General features: G+C 30.5%; 2 protein-coding genes across 6 annotated transcripts; both read right to left on the reverse strand.

Moving 5' to 3' along the window:
* Positions 1-72: 72 nt before the first annotated feature.
* On the reverse strand, positions 73-11536 carry LOC106649861 (venom acid phosphatase Acph-1-like). Of its 5 annotated transcripts, XR_001339313.2 has the most exons (10): positions 10450-11484; positions 9870-9925; positions 6748-6846; positions 6199-6262; positions 5648-5823; positions 3986-4171; positions 2302-2634; positions 2131-2235; positions 463-626; positions 73-355 (listed from the first exon to the last, which is right to left on the reverse strand). XR_001339313.2 is itself a non-coding variant. In XM_014367546.2 (9 exons), the coding sequence occupies exons 1-9, from the start codon at positions 10529-10531 to the stop codon at positions 573-575; spliced, it is 1155 nt and encodes a 384-aa protein (XP_014223032.1). In that variant the 5' UTR covers positions 10532-11484; the 3' UTR covers positions 73-572. The 5 variants fall into 5 exon arrangements, 4 of the variants coding, with proteins under 4 accessions (XP_014223032.1, XP_023317536.1, XP_014223031.1 ...); XM_014367546.2 differs by having other exon boundaries at positions 73-626; XM_023461768.1 differs by lacking the exons at positions 73-355; positions 463-626 and adding an exon at positions 11519-11536 and having other exon boundaries at positions 2011-2235; positions 10450-10739.
* Positions 11537-13416: 1880 nt separating this feature from the next.
* LOC106649763 (probable ATP-dependent RNA helicase DDX23) lies at positions 13417-16877 on the reverse strand. The gene is made up of 7 exons (XM_014367362.2): positions 15828-16877; positions 15437-15769; positions 14955-15377; positions 14757-14883; positions 14114-14614; positions 13810-13984; positions 13417-13720 (listed from the first exon to the last, which is right to left on the reverse strand). The coding sequence occupies exons 1-7, from the start codon at positions 16460-16462 to the stop codon at positions 13497-13499; spliced, it is 2418 nt and encodes an 805-aa protein (XP_014222848.1). The 5' UTR covers positions 16463-16877; the 3' UTR covers positions 13417-13496.
* Positions 16878-17672: the final 795 nt, after the last annotated feature.

Raw genomic sequence — 17672 nt, forward strand, 5'->3', positions numbered from 1 at the left:
TATATAAAATGGTTGTCAATCTTCTCATTATGTTTAAAGCAAAATATTGAACCTTTAATTTTCAAGAAGCGCGATGGAGCTTTACTCTTCCTTACTTGAATCGAAGTCCGTGACGTTTAAAGTCTTCCTCTGCACGAGAGTAGGCCAGGCATGAGCCGTTGATGTCATTGATTCGACTACAGCAACCGTGACCGATCAGGAACTCTGTAAGGTGTCAGTCCACTTCTCCTAATTTCCTCTCAACCCAAGGAATGATTTTCGGTATGAGTTAGTGCGTCCACTAATCAATTACAGAGCGTGACACGTAAACCTGACATGCCTTCAATATCTTGCTATAACTCTCCGATTTTAATATCTTTACGGTGAAGTCGATAAAAGAAAAGAACGTGGATGGCGTCATCGAAAGTGTTGCAAAACCGCAAATTGCGCACAGACAGATTTAGATCGATGGATATACGCTACCTGACAGATATAGGTCTGCGTCTTTGCAACTTCACATAAAATAAGGACATCGTTAAAGGAGATCTACTAATCGATGCTGTCGTAAAGTTTGAGGGGACTGCTTCTCGAAATTACGGCGTTGGACACCAAACTAAGTAGAATTCAACCAAGATCCTTTGTATTTTCTGTAAAATTGTGTCAATTGATTTCCCCGTTATGCCACTTGGTAAAAACTTATTGGTTTTAAAAGAACGTAATTCGGTATTTGTCAATTTGAATATTATAAAAAAGTTTATTCTTTTACTTTTATGATACTTTAATAATCAAGGGGTTTTGAGGTTATGAATATGATTGTTTATTATAAATTTAAATTCTTTGTCAAAATTTACATAGAAAATCACAATTTGAACAATTTTTTCAGTATAATTACCCTTGAACAGCAAAATAACAATCAGAAAATGTAGACCACTTCAGCACTGGGTAACAAATCTTTCCTAAAATTTTGTTGGAATCTCCTGGTACATAATATAAAGCTTCCTATGCTTAGTTGATCCCATAAGCATTGAGACCCATTTTTAAAAGAGTTTTCAATTTTATTTAAAAATCTTTGCGATTTTCTATTTCGAGATAGAACCACGAAAAATGCGAAGAACAAAAGAGTTATAAAATTTTTCAATGAAATTGCCTGAATTTTTTGGTATCGTCTACTACTTGTTTCAAGAAGTTCTAAATCCTATAAAAAAACGTCAAATTTAGGTCTCTCGAATTGATTGATAAATAGTACCCAAATTTCTGAAAAAATTCAGGCAGATTCTTTGAAAAATTAAAAAAATTTTTTGTTCTTTGCATTTTGAAAATCGCCAAGATTTTTTCATAATATACAAGACGCTTCGACAAGTGCGCCTCATTGCCTATGGGATGTAAGTCAGGAGACCAAAAAAAATTTGAGAAAGGTTCGTCACCCAAAGCTGAAAACGTGTCCTGGTTCGTTCGAATTTTATTTTTTTGGCATGTCAATTGGACGCTTGACAATTGCAAGAGTCCATTAATAATTCTATAGTATTTATAAATCAAATGCAGGAAGTCCATTTTAAGATTTTGTGAAAAATTTGGAACGCATTTTTTTAGTAGTTTTTCTATTCAATCATTATTTTAATTTTTATAAACAATTTTTCGGCAAAAATCAAATTTTTCTTTTGGAAATCGCCATTTCTACCATTTTGACTCCTAAACTAAAATCCTAATTACGTCCTTAGAAAAATATTAAACTTAACGTCTAAATTTTGTATTTTTGCCCATGATACATAAAAGTTTAGAAAAGTGTTCGGTAGTTAATTAAAAGCTTTTGTTTAGTAATTTACAATACCTTTGTCATTTAGCTATAAAATGCGCGAAATAATTTCAAATTGAAGCATTTCTTAAAATTTCTGGAGTAGTGTTATCCCATTAATGCTTCCTCTAAAAGGAAGCAATGAATTACCCTGTTTTAAACATTTATACGCATTCATTTCTGTAATTGAATTATATTTTTATATAAAAATAAAATAAAGCAACCCGAAACAATCAATATAAAGTTTATAGTCTCATATTATTCCAGATGCTTTCTTTTTATGGCAAGGGTTCTTTACCAGGTACATAATTAGGATTCTTAAGTTCACATATAGATTTCCATTCAGAAGGAGTTATTACCAATTGGTTTATTATATCAATAAATTGGTTTATTGGACACTCAATATTACAGCCAGGAATTTTTAATGAGTACGGATCACTTTGGGTGCAATTTCTCAGATATACCTGAAAATGAACTATTTTTAGAATTTTACTGACTTTCATATTTAAAATATCATGTAATTCTATTACCTTTACATAAAATCCACTTTTATCTTCATGAAGCTCTGTAATGACCATGTCATTATAACCCGGCACTTGCATATTCCATACTTTCAAACCTTCAAGTAAGCTGGCGATGGTTGAATCATGACCTACATACATGAACATTTTTCGACGTTCTGGTACCAAAATACTTTTACTTTTTTTGAGCATATTATTAGTAATTTCGGTGATGAGAGGTCCTGCTTTCATTTTCAATAAAGTTTCATTGTAAACGTTAATTTTAAGGCTTAAACTACTTAAATGCTCCATTTCTGTAAAAAGATCTGCTGTCCAATTTGGAAGAAGTAAATTCATTGTTTGCTAAAAACGTATAAATATATATTTAAGTAGTCCGTAATATCTTGTTGTTTTCAATTCTTAATCTTAATTTCAAATCAGTTTATCGATTACAAATATTACAAGACTATGTTTATTAAAATAAAAAACTGCTTCAGAGCCTATTTGAAGTCCGAAATATCCATTTTTCATTATTTTTTTTATTTCGATTAGATTTTTGCAAATAATTTTTCATCATTAAAATACAACTGTTGACTGTTACTTGCATTTTCTAGTAATTTAGATTTTCCTTAAATCGTGACTAGAAATGCAGTATAATTTAAAATTTTAAATGTGGTAAATCTATTAATGTCGTTCAACGATTCACCCAAATCAAATGGTTGTCTAGACTAAGTTAATAGGGATATCAAAGACAAATAGTGGGGACGTACAGGTAACGAACAGTTTTGTGATCAAATTGTATGTTCAAATGCATTTTAGCTCCATTAGATAGCTAAGTCAGTTGAACTGATCACATCTAGTTGAAAAAAGTAATAATTTGTGGGTATAACCGAAATACAATTCGATACTACTACGGAGTACATTCTTCACAATTTTCTGCAAAAATAAGGAAGTCAGTTTTGAAACAGTAATTTGTCTGAGGCTATTTTTATCATTTCGCACAAGATCTATTCATCAGATTTTTTTGCAAAAATTTAAGTAATAGTATGTTACGCAGCAAGTGCGTGAAGAAGATGGGGGATGTTATTCACCCGAGCCCAGCGAGGGTACGATATTGTTCAACATTTTTCTAACGAAATTATTACAATTCTCACAGAGAAACTCAATTCAAAACTGCCTTCATTATTTTTGTTAATATGATGTATCTGTAGAAGTCTTAAAATGAATCATGTCAAATCTTACTCTTTGGAATATCTTACAAACATTTTTCAAAGAGATTTCTTTAATTTTACCGAGATATAGCGAGTGAACGAAGAAAAAGCATGATTTTTGAATGGCTGGCCGGCGCAGCGTATACGTAATAAACCACGTTGGTTTATCTTTTTTTCTCTATATGTTGGTACATTTAAATAGTAATTTACGATTAATTTACTATTAATAGTAAATACTAATAGCAGGGCTGAAAAGACGCGAGACATATCATGACACGAGTATATCGTTCGCAATTTTATAGTACACATTTATGCCCTCATTGCATACTCAAATTATTTTATGTGGTCCTATTTTTTTCAATGGAACTATGAGCACAGAGACAACCTTCAGGTAAGCATAAAATCAATTTTTACTACGTGTATCAAAGTAATCATTCAATTATGTAATCAATCCAAGAGAATTCGAAATTATAAATCCCGAAAATTAGAGAAGCTGCTCTTACCTCTGCTATAAGTGTGGAATATAAGTCAAATACATCGTCTGGGTTAGTTATCTCTTGACCAGAATTTTTCGTAAGCTTTTGGTACAAATTAAAATTTATATCATTAATTTTACTGATATTATCTGACTTTAATATAGCATCTCGCATCCTTGAGTAATCTGGACAAGATGATCGAATCAAAAGAAGCTAAAAGTTTAATGAGATTATTTTAATTGAAACTGGTGTTAATATCCTAAGTGAAAATATTACTCCAGATCTGATACAGATCTTGTCCCAGATGTAGAGTACGGGGATCTTGATGTAGATCTTACGTTTTATAATCAGCATAAAAACTCGTGCTAGACCTTATTCCAGATTTGGTACCAGATCTCGATTAATAAAAGATCATTAAATCTTAATTCACTTTATTTTTTAACAAATTTTTATGTTATTAATACAAATTTCCTCAAAATAAATGTAGTTAATCATTATTTAGTAAGTAAATTATTATATCAGACGAATTATTACATAGCAGCTTTGCATTTATTCGGCATACTTTCTTCAATGAAATCTATTTATATTTATTTTTTCTAATGAATAGTTCGTCGGAGATGGAACTTGAACGCTAGGCTATGAAATTCGTTGTCTATAGACATGAATCGTAGTGTATGAGGCGTATTTTTATTTAAAACATCAATTTTTCACCTGTGGCCTGAAAGTAGTACTTCCCAGCCGCTATGGTAAACAGGAAATTAATATTTTCAAGTCATGGGGTATGAAAAACGGCATACCGGCCTAGACCGAGAAAAAAACCCAGTGCACGTACTTATCAGCCTCAGCTTCGCTTCCACCCCAATTGCATGTAGTCTGAGACTTTTTTTCCCCGGAAGGATAGTAATATAGGGATGTGGAAGTACCCGGAATATCTGGGTCGGATCGAGTTTTTTTGTTCGGACTTGGGTCGGGTGCGGACCTACCCAAAACTTGGATACACCCGAAAACTGCAAAAAAATTTTTCGAGTTTAATATTGGCTTACATCTCCGTATATCTAAAGCCCTGAGCTCTCAACAAATCTGAAAAATTCAAGGTAAAAAGAATTTTTCAGATTTTTTAAGTAAGAAACGACTTCAGAATCGATATTGATTGAAAATTGAGGGTGGAAGATAGGAGCGACCTAGAGGTCTAAAATTCGAGACTTTTTTTACTCATAACATACTAAAATTGCGTTCAGATGGACGACATACGTGTGCATGGTTTTGTAAAAAGGTATAATTTTTATCCTTATACATTAGTACCGTCTAACTACCAAAAGTGAAACTTCAGAGCCCATTTAATATTTTAAATTGTCAAAGTTTGGCTTATAAATTCAAACACGCAGGTTGCAGACTTATGGTATAATTGGGTTGACAGAAAATTTTGTTTAACTCAAAAATCAGGTAAATAATGTGCATTAAGATTTAATGATATTTTAAACTTTCTCGATATTATGTCTAAATCTATAATAAGATCACAATTTCTTATGTCGATTATCAAACGTAAGATATACCAAAAGATTCTCCTAGATCTGGTATCAGATCTAGAATCAGATCTCGTTTTAAATCTCGAGTGATATTTTCACCTGGGAAACTACTTAATAATTATTTGATATATTTAAGATTCAGGGAGTAAAAAATTTAATTTACGGTATCGTTTTGACTTGTTTGATAATTTAAAGATATCGGTTGCCATGCAAGTTCCCTTGAAAAAGATTGATTTCCATCAGGCATCCACAAAGCGGCAGCTTCTAATAAAGCAGAACTTTTTGCACGATCCACGTCCGTACTTTGTAACCAAAATATTTCTGGACTATATTTACTACCTGCGTGCATTAATACCAAATATAATATAATCTTTTTAAAACTTTTTTTAATAGTTATAATTTAAATGATTGATAATAGGGATTAAAGAAAATTCGCTACTCACGTAGCTAAGCGATAATTAAATTTTCAAAAATTTTATGGTAAACTCAGTTACTTTATATCGGGTGTCTCTATGGAGGGAATGCCGCAAAAATGATTCATTGCTCTATTTTTTCGGTGTTCATTTCGAGGATTTCGCGCGCATCTTGGGTAGAAAAGAACACCATAACATATTCTCAAAATATTTTGAGTCATAACATAATGAAGTGACATTAAATTAACATAATCGTAACCAAATACGATAGTTTTAAAAATATTTAAAAATGTATGCTTACCCAAAAATGTTCCATATCTGCTTCGTAAAAATAACCCTTGCTGATATTGACTAAGTCTTCCTTCCTAAAAACCATGTATTCATTATATTTACTAGATACATTATAGTACAAAAACTTAAAGTATTTTTGCAATTGCGTTCTATTTTCAACATTTTGGTATTATAAAACTGACGAAAAAAGTACATAGAAAAGTTTAAAAATTAAAATTATCGTATTAAATTATGAATTCAAAATGTAAAAATTTGTAAAAGTATACTAATGAATTTAAACAGCCAATAAACCCATGAATATTTCATTTTAATTTATTATGTGTTATAACAAATATAACTACATTTTCACACAAAAAAACTTAACTAAATAAAATCGTTAATTTGAATTTATTCATTTTTTAGATAAAATTAAATGACCTGAAGAAATATAACTGTTAAAGAAAAGTATCATGTGTCCGAAATCGTTCTTAACCTTACATTTGTTACACTTATTTACTTTTTATTACAGAAAAATCTCAATATTACTTTTCCCGCTAGGAGAAATATTTATTTCACTTACTTTTGTTAATTGACCCCAACCATACGGTTCCATGGGATCATTTTTATAGGGATCATTGGGATAAGTAGTTTGAGGACTTCTTTGTCCGTGACGAATTACCTGCAATTTACAAAAAAGGTTTTGAATCAAATTTTATAAATTTGGTTATTTTGAATAGAATGATTCGATAAAAAAAAATGAACCATTTTTAACATTTCCTAACTCACCTTTGCATGCTTGTGTTTAGCTAATTAGTTTTTTTTTACTTCTATATGTAGTATATGTCTACCCCGGGCTAATTAGAAAAGTTTCAGTATAGACGTGCAATTAGTGGTCAAAGTCGACAAGTACCTAGTTTGGGGCTCAGCTTCGTTTTGGCCGATTACACTTGCTCCGAGATTTTTCCAGTTTTTCGTATTTAAGGGTCATAATCGATATTTTCGGTTTTGTGGACAAAAACAAAATAGTAGTCGAGCGAGCGTCAGCGAGCGAGGAATGACGCTAGTAGTAGATTACAGGACAATTGGTACATGTAATCTGAAGCATTATTTTACCGCAGGTGTTGGGCATAAGCTATTTTTGGGCCACGGGTACGAAAATTGTATAGAGCCCTGAGTCACGAAAAACACAGAGTTCCCAGGGCACGTGTAACTAGCGTCCCAGGTAACATAGTCGACTACCACTACCACACGACCACTATAATCGACTACTTATAGTGCAATAATTTACTGTGATCCACGTAAAAAAAGTTGATTAACTTGCATAAAATTATGAATGATTGTGTATCGTTTGTCCCGAACTTTATGAAAATTTTCAATTTTCATATACCCTGTTTTAAGTTCAGAATAAATTATATAAACAGGAATTTTTTACGAGTTTTTTGTAATTTTAATTTTTTTTAACTTTTATGGCAATAATTCAATAATTTATAAAGAGCAATTTTTACATTTATTAGCCACTCTATTGATTCAAAATGAGCAACGCATTTTTTGTTTCAAGGTGGCTCTAGAGGTTTTATGAAAATGAAATTTGCTTAAATTAAAGTTAAAGTGTGATAATCTTCAAATAGAGCCAAATTCAACCTAGGATATAGATACAATTTTCAAATAAAAAAAACCGAATGAAAGTTAATACTTTTACATACATGTATAACCTAGTAGGATACGGCAAAAATTGTAAATAACTCTCAAATAAAGTTATAGATTTCAATAATTTGCGATTTTATCGGTAAAATAACAAATAAGCTTTCAAAAACAATCGGGGCATCGATCAAAATTACAAGTTGGCAGTGATTGATTGTCAAATTAATGTATCAAATTAATTGAAGACAGTACAGAAAAACGAATACTAATACTAAACTAATACTCAATCACTTACTGACTCTCTCGGACCTTTACAGTAGTCTCAAGTCTTCAGAAATATCTAGAATCTTTGTTCAATATTTTGGAGCATTGTAAAACATAAATAATTTTTATTGTCGAGAAATAATCGAAGATTATTGAAATACAAACCATTCTTGTGAGATCATTCTTAAATCTTCATTGAAACTATACGAGGATAAAATATCTTTCAACGATAAGTTAACAAATATAGCAAATTTGTGTTTCTAAATAAATTTTTTTCACTCTGTCGTTCTGAAATTATTTTTATCAAGTCAAATAATAAAAAACACCTATTTTAAAAAACTCTTTCCTTTGATAATATTACAATGTATTCAATTTATTTCGATAATGCGAGCAAAAATATTTAAAAAGTATGTTTTCTGATAAAATATATAATTCAGAATTTAACTTAAGAATTATACTGATTTTTACAACGATTAATATCAGTTTCAACGAAAAACCGTAATAAAAAGAAAAGGAAATTAACGAATTTTGAATTCAAAATATGACAATTCTTAAAAAAATATATAATTAATTTCAGAATATTTTAAATAGATAATTTATAATTTTTCGAAAATAGTAGGTTATCATCTGAAGAATGGACACATTTTTATTGTCAGATTTAAAAATCGGTACAGGACAGAAAATCATGTTTGTTAAACATGAACTTAAATTTTTACAAATATTATTCTATAAAATGAATTGCAGAGCCCATGGTTTCAAATTGAACATAGGAAATGTCATCATTGTGTGCCAGTAGACGCCAATAAAATATTCAGGACATTCAATAACCCACGTCTCATGTAGTCTCTTTATTAGTAAACGCATACGGCATACGCATAGTAATGCATAGTAAATATATGGCCGATTCTCAATAAAATTGACTTCCCCTACATTAGAATTTTTGGGACCAACTATAAGCCTTTTTCAAAGGTCCAAAATTCATATATTTATTGCAAATATTTCAAAAATACCGCTCTCTGTATAAAGTAATTAAAACAAAGAAGTGCAGAAGGGCTTTTTTGCTTAAAATTGTCGAAAAGGAAGAAAACTCTCACGTAATCTGAGGATCCGGATTCGATCCAGATTTTAATCGCCCCAAAATTTTCAGAGCTTACTTAAGAATGTCCACTACCTGCATTTTTGTAATGGTTTAATTCAAACGGTCTGGACCCATCAGAGTGTCGTAAATCAGCCTTTTCACTACATTATTTTCGTGTTTCTTTATTCTATTCTCTCTTTAGTTTTTCTAGGCTGTTAGTTTTGAAGCCCCATTTTAAAAATTTAAGATATCGTAGCTTACAGTGCTGACATGTTGAGAAAGTTTTGTGAATTTTTTTTTAGACGTAAGTCTCAAATCAATCAAATTTGATTTTGAGTTTATGTTTCTTTTTATTGAAACAAGATTTTAAAAGTCTTGTATTACTTTGGAGTAGTTTTTCCTCAAAATTTGGATAATTTTCAGCGAGAAAGCTTTTATGCACTTTTTTTCAAGCCACTTTATATCTGAGCTAGTTCTTTTTTAAATATTCGTTTTCTAACATCGCGGGAATAACAAATTCTTCGTTTTTGCCGAAAATTATGTTTTTGTTATTTCCTTTTTATGAGAATTGGACATATATGATAGTTTGTGTAAAAAACTGAAAACATTTAATAACTTATAAAAATTAATTATAAAATAATGCGTATACCAATATCTTTTTTAAAATATGATTATTTTAATATTAAAATAATTGTACACAACATTATCTACATACTTACCACATTAACTTGTCGTAGAGTCTGGACTGATGAATTATCCGAAGAAAATTGAGAAGCTGCAATAAAGTTTTTGTTAGAAAAAAATTTTAACTCGCACTATAAAAATCACTTACAATTATATTGAAACGTCTGTATTAGATTTGATAATTTAAAGCATATGTTGTATTTGGTTTATTGGTTTCATGGATTCACTGTTGTTCAAAATTCAACAATTTTGAAACTGTATACACTGATTTTATAAAACAACAATAATTTTTTTGTCTTATATTGTTATACTCTATGAGTATTTAAATAAATTCTGTATTCCCCTTTGCTTATGCAACTATACAAACATCTCTATATTAGAACAAACAGAATCATGAGCTAATTATATAATAATCAATAGAGAATGTATAACTAACTTAATTCTTGAAAAATATTTTTTCCGGATTTTGAAAATTTTTAGCTATTTACATAGAAAATGAATGTTTCGTACAATTTATATTTTAATGTAAATAGTAAACATTTTTTGTCGAAAACTCATATTTGTGTACTTGTATGTGTGTATAATGCGTATCGTATGAATAACAATTATCCTTACCTGATGGCAGTGCTTTCATTGATATTAAATGGAACAATTGGAATTGAAGATATATCTGTATAGCTATAGTGGCGGATTTCATGATAATTTATTTATTAGCTAAATTTTTAAAGCTAAAATGATTTTACGCAGTTCTAAAATGATAACTTTTGATTTATAAAATAATTTGGAACGAAGTTAACTGCACTTTCGGCGATGCATTATAATACAAAATGTTCACGTTTATATTATTATCATAACTAAATATACAACTGACGTGTCACAATTCACACCTCGATTTTTAATCTGATCTGCAAACATCGTTCTTTTACGTTGGAATCTTTGTAATGAATTACATAACTATACTTATAATACTTCGTGAAAATGGAAATCCTAATCATAAAAGACGAATCATAAACTTATACTAATGAAGATAAAACGATAATTTATCCATCTGTTGATTTTTTAAGATGCTTTGCAAAAATATAAGATATATTCAAAGTAAATTATGATTAAATTAATGTCAATATTGCAAACACGTGATGAACTTTATTCCAATGTATACTTTTGCGGCCAACTATAAAGTAGAATACATTATTGTTCATCATCTTTAATTGGCCAATCATACGCATAATAGTTGTATGCCTTTACAAGCGTTTACTATTTAATAGTTTAAAAAAAAAGTATATTTTTTTAAATCGAGGAAATAAACGGACCTGGAAAAGTTTTTGCATTCTGCAGAATAATCAAAAATTTAATTGCAGATTTTTGGTATCGAAAAAGGCGATAAATTTGCTTAACATTCGAACTTTTTAAGTATTAAAATACTATAAGTTGTGAATTAAAAAATAGTTAAATGAAAAATTAAAAATCAATTAACAGCTATTTAAGAACAGGCGTTCAAACTTTAACAAAATCGTTCAACAAAATTTAAATTTAAACAAGTTAACAATTCAGTAAAGAAAAAACAAAATATCAAAAAAGTTTAATAAAATTCCAGACGAAAAATTCAGTCAAAAAGGAAATGGACCGAGAAGTTTCAGTTTTGGGGGTTTAATTAGCTAAGAATCATTGTAAATAGAATACCTACAGGTGAAACTTGATTGTTTTTTTCCTTTTTGGTTTTTTTTATTGAGTTGTTACACGTGCGCAAAGTGCAGAAGTGCGGGCCATACAGAAGCATTTTAGGTGCATTAGTGCCTAGAACCATTCGCCCGTATTACGCGCAAATTGCAATAGTAGAGGGGAGCGAGCTGACTCGCAGAACTGAAGAGCGGTAGTCAATTTGGATCTGAAAAAGGAGGTGGGCCAATGACGTTACGATCCGCATTTGAAATAATAGAGGCAATCGACAATTTTACGATCGTCATAAAAAGGCAGGAGTTTCCGATCTCGGATTTTTAGTTCTTACGGGACCACCATACATTGAAAGTGTAGAGGCCACGATCGTGAAATCGTCAATAGAGCCTGGATGGAAACGGGATCGATGTCGATCGCTCATATCACAAATAAGATACCCTGCTATACTAACAATAGTATACAGGCCAGCATAGACCAAACCTCTACTTCACTATAATGTTTACGACCTCATGGTGCAAAATTAATGAATACGACCGACGTAATTTATATTAAAATCCGCACGTGTCCGCGTAGCCGGCGCGCTAACTCGCGTTTTACGAGTCAAGTTGATACTTTTTTTCTACGTGCCTAGAGAAGTTTCACTTCAAAATAACAAAAAAATTACTCACTGGCATATTATTTTGGACACTTTCATACTGTCACTGATGACGAAGAATTTAGCATAGATTTGATTAAGTTTTGAAGTAATGTTTGTTGATCAAATATTAATTTAATTCTTGAAAAATCGAGTCGAAAATAAGTTTTTATTAATGAAATATTTTGAAATTTTACTAATAAAATATTTTAAAGTTCTGTAATTATATTTTTCATAAAATCTACATTTTGTAGGAAATTTCCATCTTCCAAATGTCATTATCAACAGAAAAAATTAAAATTTTTTTAGACTTATGATCAAAGAAAAAGCTGCCTGCTCTCTGCGACCTGTTTTTAAAAATAATTTTATATGTTAATTGATGCATTATATTTTCATCTCGATCAGTGAATATCAAAAATTTTCGAAAGAATACATTAGAAGACTATGTCGTGATTATTCTATGTTTATAATATCCATAATCGAATATTAGACTTGGACACTTGAGGAAAATAGCTCTTAAGACCGCTTGGAATAGTAACAGAATCATTACCCTTAATAACTTTTTAAATTATGGAAAAATATTCTTATCATTACAATGAGTAAATGAGCAAACCACAAAATTATTTGCTATGAAAAAAACCGGAAAGTTTAGTTTTTAGACCCTGACGTAAAATATGTTTTTATCTGCGGTTCGTTGCATTAACCTTCCATTTAATTCTTTATAGTTACATACATTAACTAACAGATACTTTTTGTTAATTTTGAAATCAAATAGAACAGAAAATTATTAAATTACGTCTCGATAAGCGGCTGAGACAAAGCGACGTCTAATAAGCAGTAATATGCTATTTCCGGTCACTGGCTAAGCAGCGAAAAAAAGCCCTGGGCACATGTTTATCGGCCGATTAGCTACTAATAGTACTAATATGTAAGAGATACAATTCAATTTCTATTTGGGCCTAGCGAATAAAGTCAAATAGAGTGTTGGGGAAATTGAAACGACATCTCAAATGTAATTTCAAGTTTAGCATCATTTAAAATATTTCAGCTTTAACTATTATAATCTTACATTTACCAGTATTACAAAGATAATACTTATGTAGATAAAAATCATTTAAAAGTCACAGTTGAATAGTTTCAACAGTTACAACAAAACTAAACATTTTTAAAGGAATAATAAGTTTCAAAACAATTTAAGTAATTTTTTTTATTAAAAGTCACAAAAAATGTACATTTATTAAAGTTATATGAAAATAACAAAAAATTCATTACTGTGTCTTTGAGATGTGATAAATTTTATTTAATCTTAACTTAGTTTTCAACAAAGTTGATGTTTACAAGCTCAAACTAAAACTTAAGCGAAAATTTTTTCTTCACGGCGTTTTTTCGTAACTACTGTGCCGGGTTTATGTTGAGCATCTGGATGATTTAGTAACTCTTGTGGGCATGTCGAAATTGGACTTGCTAATACGATTTGTTTCAAATCATAGAAAAGATGACTGTCATCCTTTGTACAAAAGGATATAGCAATACCAGCTTTGCCTGCACGACCAGTTCTTCCAATACGATGTGTATAATCTGAAATTTTTTTTTATTTATTATAATATAAATGGTGCACTTAAATATATATTTTTTATTTTTATTTTTTAGTAATTATATTCAATTACCTTCAATCGTTTTTGCCATATCATAATTGATAACCATTGATACATCTTTTATATCAATACCACGACCAGCAACATCCGTGGCAACCAAAATATCCTTACTTCCACCTTTCAGTGAAGCAAGAGCATACTCTCTTTGTTCTTGTCCTTTGCCACCATGGAGTGTACATGCATTGTACTAATAATTGAAAAATCGATTAATGGATAATAAGTATAATATAGTTATCTAAATGAATATTGCATTTAAAAGTCTTAACTATCAGAATAACTAACTTTTAGGTAATTCATTAAATACACAAATACTTACACCAAGCTTTTCAAGACCTCTTGCAAGAACATCTGCGCCTTTCTTCTGATTAACAAATATTATAATTGGAGGTTCAACACCTCGGCCAAGAATTTCCATAAGTTTCTTCCGTTTATCAGATTCACCCATAATGTGAATGATTTGTTCCGTTCGTTCGGTTGGTTTTCCTATGCTTCCAATATACACTACAGCTGGTCTTCTAAGATATGTTCTAGCTAATCTTTCAACAGCTGCCGGCATTGTAGCCGTAAACATCACAGTTTGCCTATATTTTTTTTTTGAATTGTAATTTGCTAAAAGTTTTTCTTCATTTTCAGCATCTTCAGTGTCAGGTTTCAGATTGGTAACTGGCATATATTCTAGAATTTTTTGGACATCAGGTTCGAAACCCATATCTATCATTCTGTCCGCTTCGTCAAGAACAATATAAGTACATTGATTTAGTACTAAGTATCTGTTTTCAAGCACGTCAATTAATCTTCCAGGTGTTGCAATTACTATCTGTAAAATATTATAGTATTAATAATACTTTATTGAAACAAAGGTTATTTGAGTTTTCTTAGTAGTTTAGAAAAAGATAATTTTATGTTAAATGAAAATAATGGAAAAATAAAAATTTTGCAGAAAAAATTTGGTAGATTACCTCACAACCCATGCGTAATCTAAATCCTTGTTCTTCTCGAGATAAACCACCAACAACAACTACTGTTCTGATGCCTAACGGTTGTCCAAATTTATTAGTCTCCTCTTCAATTTGCTGAGCCAATTCACTACAAATATATAACACAATATTTAATATATTTTGAACATTTTAACAGATCATTAATAGTTATTACTGTACCGTGTAGGAGCTAAAATAATACTGTATGGACCTTGATCTGCTTCTTCAATTCTTTCTATTTTTGGGAGGCTAGTTATCCAAAGAAGAAGTGGAATCAGAAAAGCTAAGGTTTTACCTGATCCAGTTTCAGCAACACCGATAATATCACGATTTTGTAAGCCAATTGGAATAGCTTGTCTTTGAATCGGAGTAAGATCTTTGTAGCCAACTTTATCAATAATATCCAAAATTTCAGTAGGAAACCCAGATTCTCTCCATGATCTTATAGGATCTGGAATTCTGCCACCTTTTATAGTTATATTATAGTCTTCTCTAAATATTCGCCAGTCTCTTTCTGTCATTTCATCAAGTGCTTTTTCTGACCAATGACGATCATCCCACTTCTGCTTTTCTTCTTTCTTTTTAACTTTTTTCAAACGTACTCTACAAGAAAAAAAAATTAATTATTAATTGAAATAAAAAATTTTCGAAGTAATTCATACTTTTCTTGTTCTTTCTCAGCTTCAGTTCTCCTTTTTTCTAGTAATTCACCATAAAATTTACTTTGATCACGTTTTTGAGCTTTGATGTCTATTCCAGCCAGGTTTCCTCTACCAAAAAATTGTACTTGATGTCTTTCTTTATAAATATTGTTATAATCTATGGATGTATCTTCAGATGTATCCCAATCAAATACAAATTTTCTATCATTCAATCTGCGAACTCGTCTTTTTTTTTTCACCAATCCTAGATAACGTTCCTTAATAGCCTCTATTTCTTTTTCTTTATCTTTGTCTTTGATTTCTTCCTCGCGTGATTTTTGATTCTCTCTACGTCTGCAAATAAGAAAAAACTTTACTATTGTTCTGAAAATAATTGCATAAGTAAAGTTACCTGTCTCTATCATCCCAATCTCGATTATGAGATGTATTATATCCATCATTAATGGGTAAATTTTTTTTCTGCTCTTCCTGTTGTTTTCTTATTGCATTAACTTCATCTTGACGTTTTTGTAATGCTAGAGCTGCTCGCTCTTGTTTAGTAAGAAATTTAGGCTTAGCACGAGCCTCTTCTTCTGCTTTTTTTTTAGCCAATAGCTCTTCTAAACTAAGTGGTTCTTTTTTTACCACCTCAGAAGTATTGTTATCAAGCTTTTCATCTTCATTAGAAGTTTTATGTTCTGTTTTTTCTTCAGCAGTTGTGGAACTGTTTCTCCATTTTTTTTCATCCTTATTTTTATCCTTATTATCTTTTCTTTCTTTGTATTTATCACTTTCCCTATCTCGGTCTTTATCTTTTGACTTATCTACATCTCTTTCCCACAAACGGTCATTACCTTTTGACTTGTCCCTTTCTTTAGATCTAGAGCGTTTTCTATCTTTTTTCCAGTCCTTTGACCGGCTCCTTGAACGCCTGCGTTCTCTGTAATCCTTTTCTCTGTCCCGTTCACGGTCTCTATCCCATTCGCGTCCACTTCTCTCTCTGGATCTGCTTCTCCGATTAGATTTTTTATCATGATTTTTGTTCATTTTTACTTTTCACTTTTAGCAATATAAAAAGAAACGAGGTTTTAAACTTTAAAAAACATGAAATAAAAAGTAAATAATACACATAGTAAAGAGGTTATTTCTCAATTTATCATGAGAACTATTGAATCTCACGAAATAAAAATCTACTCAGTTGTTTATATTTTTATGCAATGTATAATTTTTCACGCAAATACACTGAATCAATTATTCCGTAATGATTAAAGCCCAATAAACTTCAACATGTAAAATTATTATTATGATTCAAAGAATAGACTCATGCGTAACAACATGCATCCAATATACGGCAGACAATCAAGTTGGTCTTGATCTTTATTATGCTTGCGATGGGGAGCTCAAATCTTGAAACAAGTATGGAAATCAGAGATTGTGACTAAAGCCCTTAGACGATTAAAATTTTATTTTAAAAAGTAATAGAAAATTGAATTTGCCCGTTTCTAAAATGAGAATAATTTTGCACCCCTTTGGATTTTTGCAATAAAAATTTAACAATAAATTATGTATACTATTATTATTATAGAAAAAACAACCCTCGAAAAAATTTCATGTAGGATTCGCAAAATACCTACATGAATTCTAGAGGACTCCTGTAGGAATTTCGCAGGATCCTACAGAAAATTTTTTCAAGGGAAAACGCCACTTCTTGCAAGAATTTTCTCAAATATCGTGCTTGCGTATGTGTGGAGTTAAAAGGATCACTTGGTAGTGAATGACGATTCGAATAAATTATGGTGAAATCCTCGCCCACGTATGAAGAATATGAGAGTTGGACTTTTTTGCAAGCTTCTTTTCAAGTAGGACATACAAGGACTAATTCTAGAAATGCCGTTTGCCGAAACCCATAAAATATTACGTTATAGGGTGAGAGGTTTTCTATCTTGCGCGAATAACTCATCTGTGCCGTTACGGAAAGTAGCACTTTCCATACTCTGTGCTAATGGAATTTCATACCCTTGAAATCATACCCAATGAAATTTTATAAACTCTTATAAACCTTTGAAAACACTCATAAACTTTAATAAAAAAACGTAAGTTGAGACTGCTCCTAAAATTTTTTAATAAAGTTACTAAGTTACGTAAAAATATAAAAGTAAAATTTTCTTTTATTTCAACGATGTTTGTATTATTTGGACAATCGTGAGAAATATTACATAATTTCCATAGATAAAAAGGACATATTTTATTTTTGCGA

This window comes from Trichogramma pretiosum, unplaced genomic scaffold, assembly GCF_000599845.2.
Source record: "Trichogramma pretiosum strain Unisexual culture from Peru unplaced genomic scaffold, Tpre_2.0 scaffold12, whole genome shotgun sequence".
Lineage (NCBI taxonomy): Eukaryota > Metazoa > Arthropoda > Insecta > Hymenoptera > Trichogrammatidae > Trichogramma > Trichogramma pretiosum.

What these genes read in the sequence shown, in the direction of transcription:
- LOC106649861 (XM_023461768.1), bottom strand. Translation starts at nt 10,531, where the DNA reads ATGAAATCCGCCACTATAGCTATACAGATATATCTTCAATTCCAATTG. An exon ending in CTCTACGACAAGTTAATGTG is followed by an intron (nt 6,847 to 9,869) that starts GTAAGTATGTAG and finishes TGTAAATTGCAG; the next exon opens with GTAATTCGTCACGGACAAAG. An exon ending in AAACAAGTCAAAACGATACC is followed by an intron (nt 4,172 to 5,647) that starts GTAAATTAAATT and finishes TTAAACTTTTAG; the next exon opens with CTTCTTTTGATTCGATCATC.
- LOC106649763 (XM_014367362.2), bottom strand. Translation starts at nt 16,462, where the DNA reads ATGAACAAAAATCATGATAAAAAATCTAATCGGAGAAGCAGATCCAGA. An exon ending in GCTGAGAAAGAACAAGAAAA is followed by an intron (nt 15,378 to 15,436) that starts GTATGAATTACT and finishes TTTTTCTTGTAG; the next exon opens with AGTACGTTTGAAAAAAGTTA. An exon ending in TATGGCAAAAACGATTGAAG is followed by an intron (nt 13,721 to 13,809) that starts GTAATTGAATAT and finishes AAAAAATTTCAG; the next exon opens with ATTATACACATCGTATTGGA.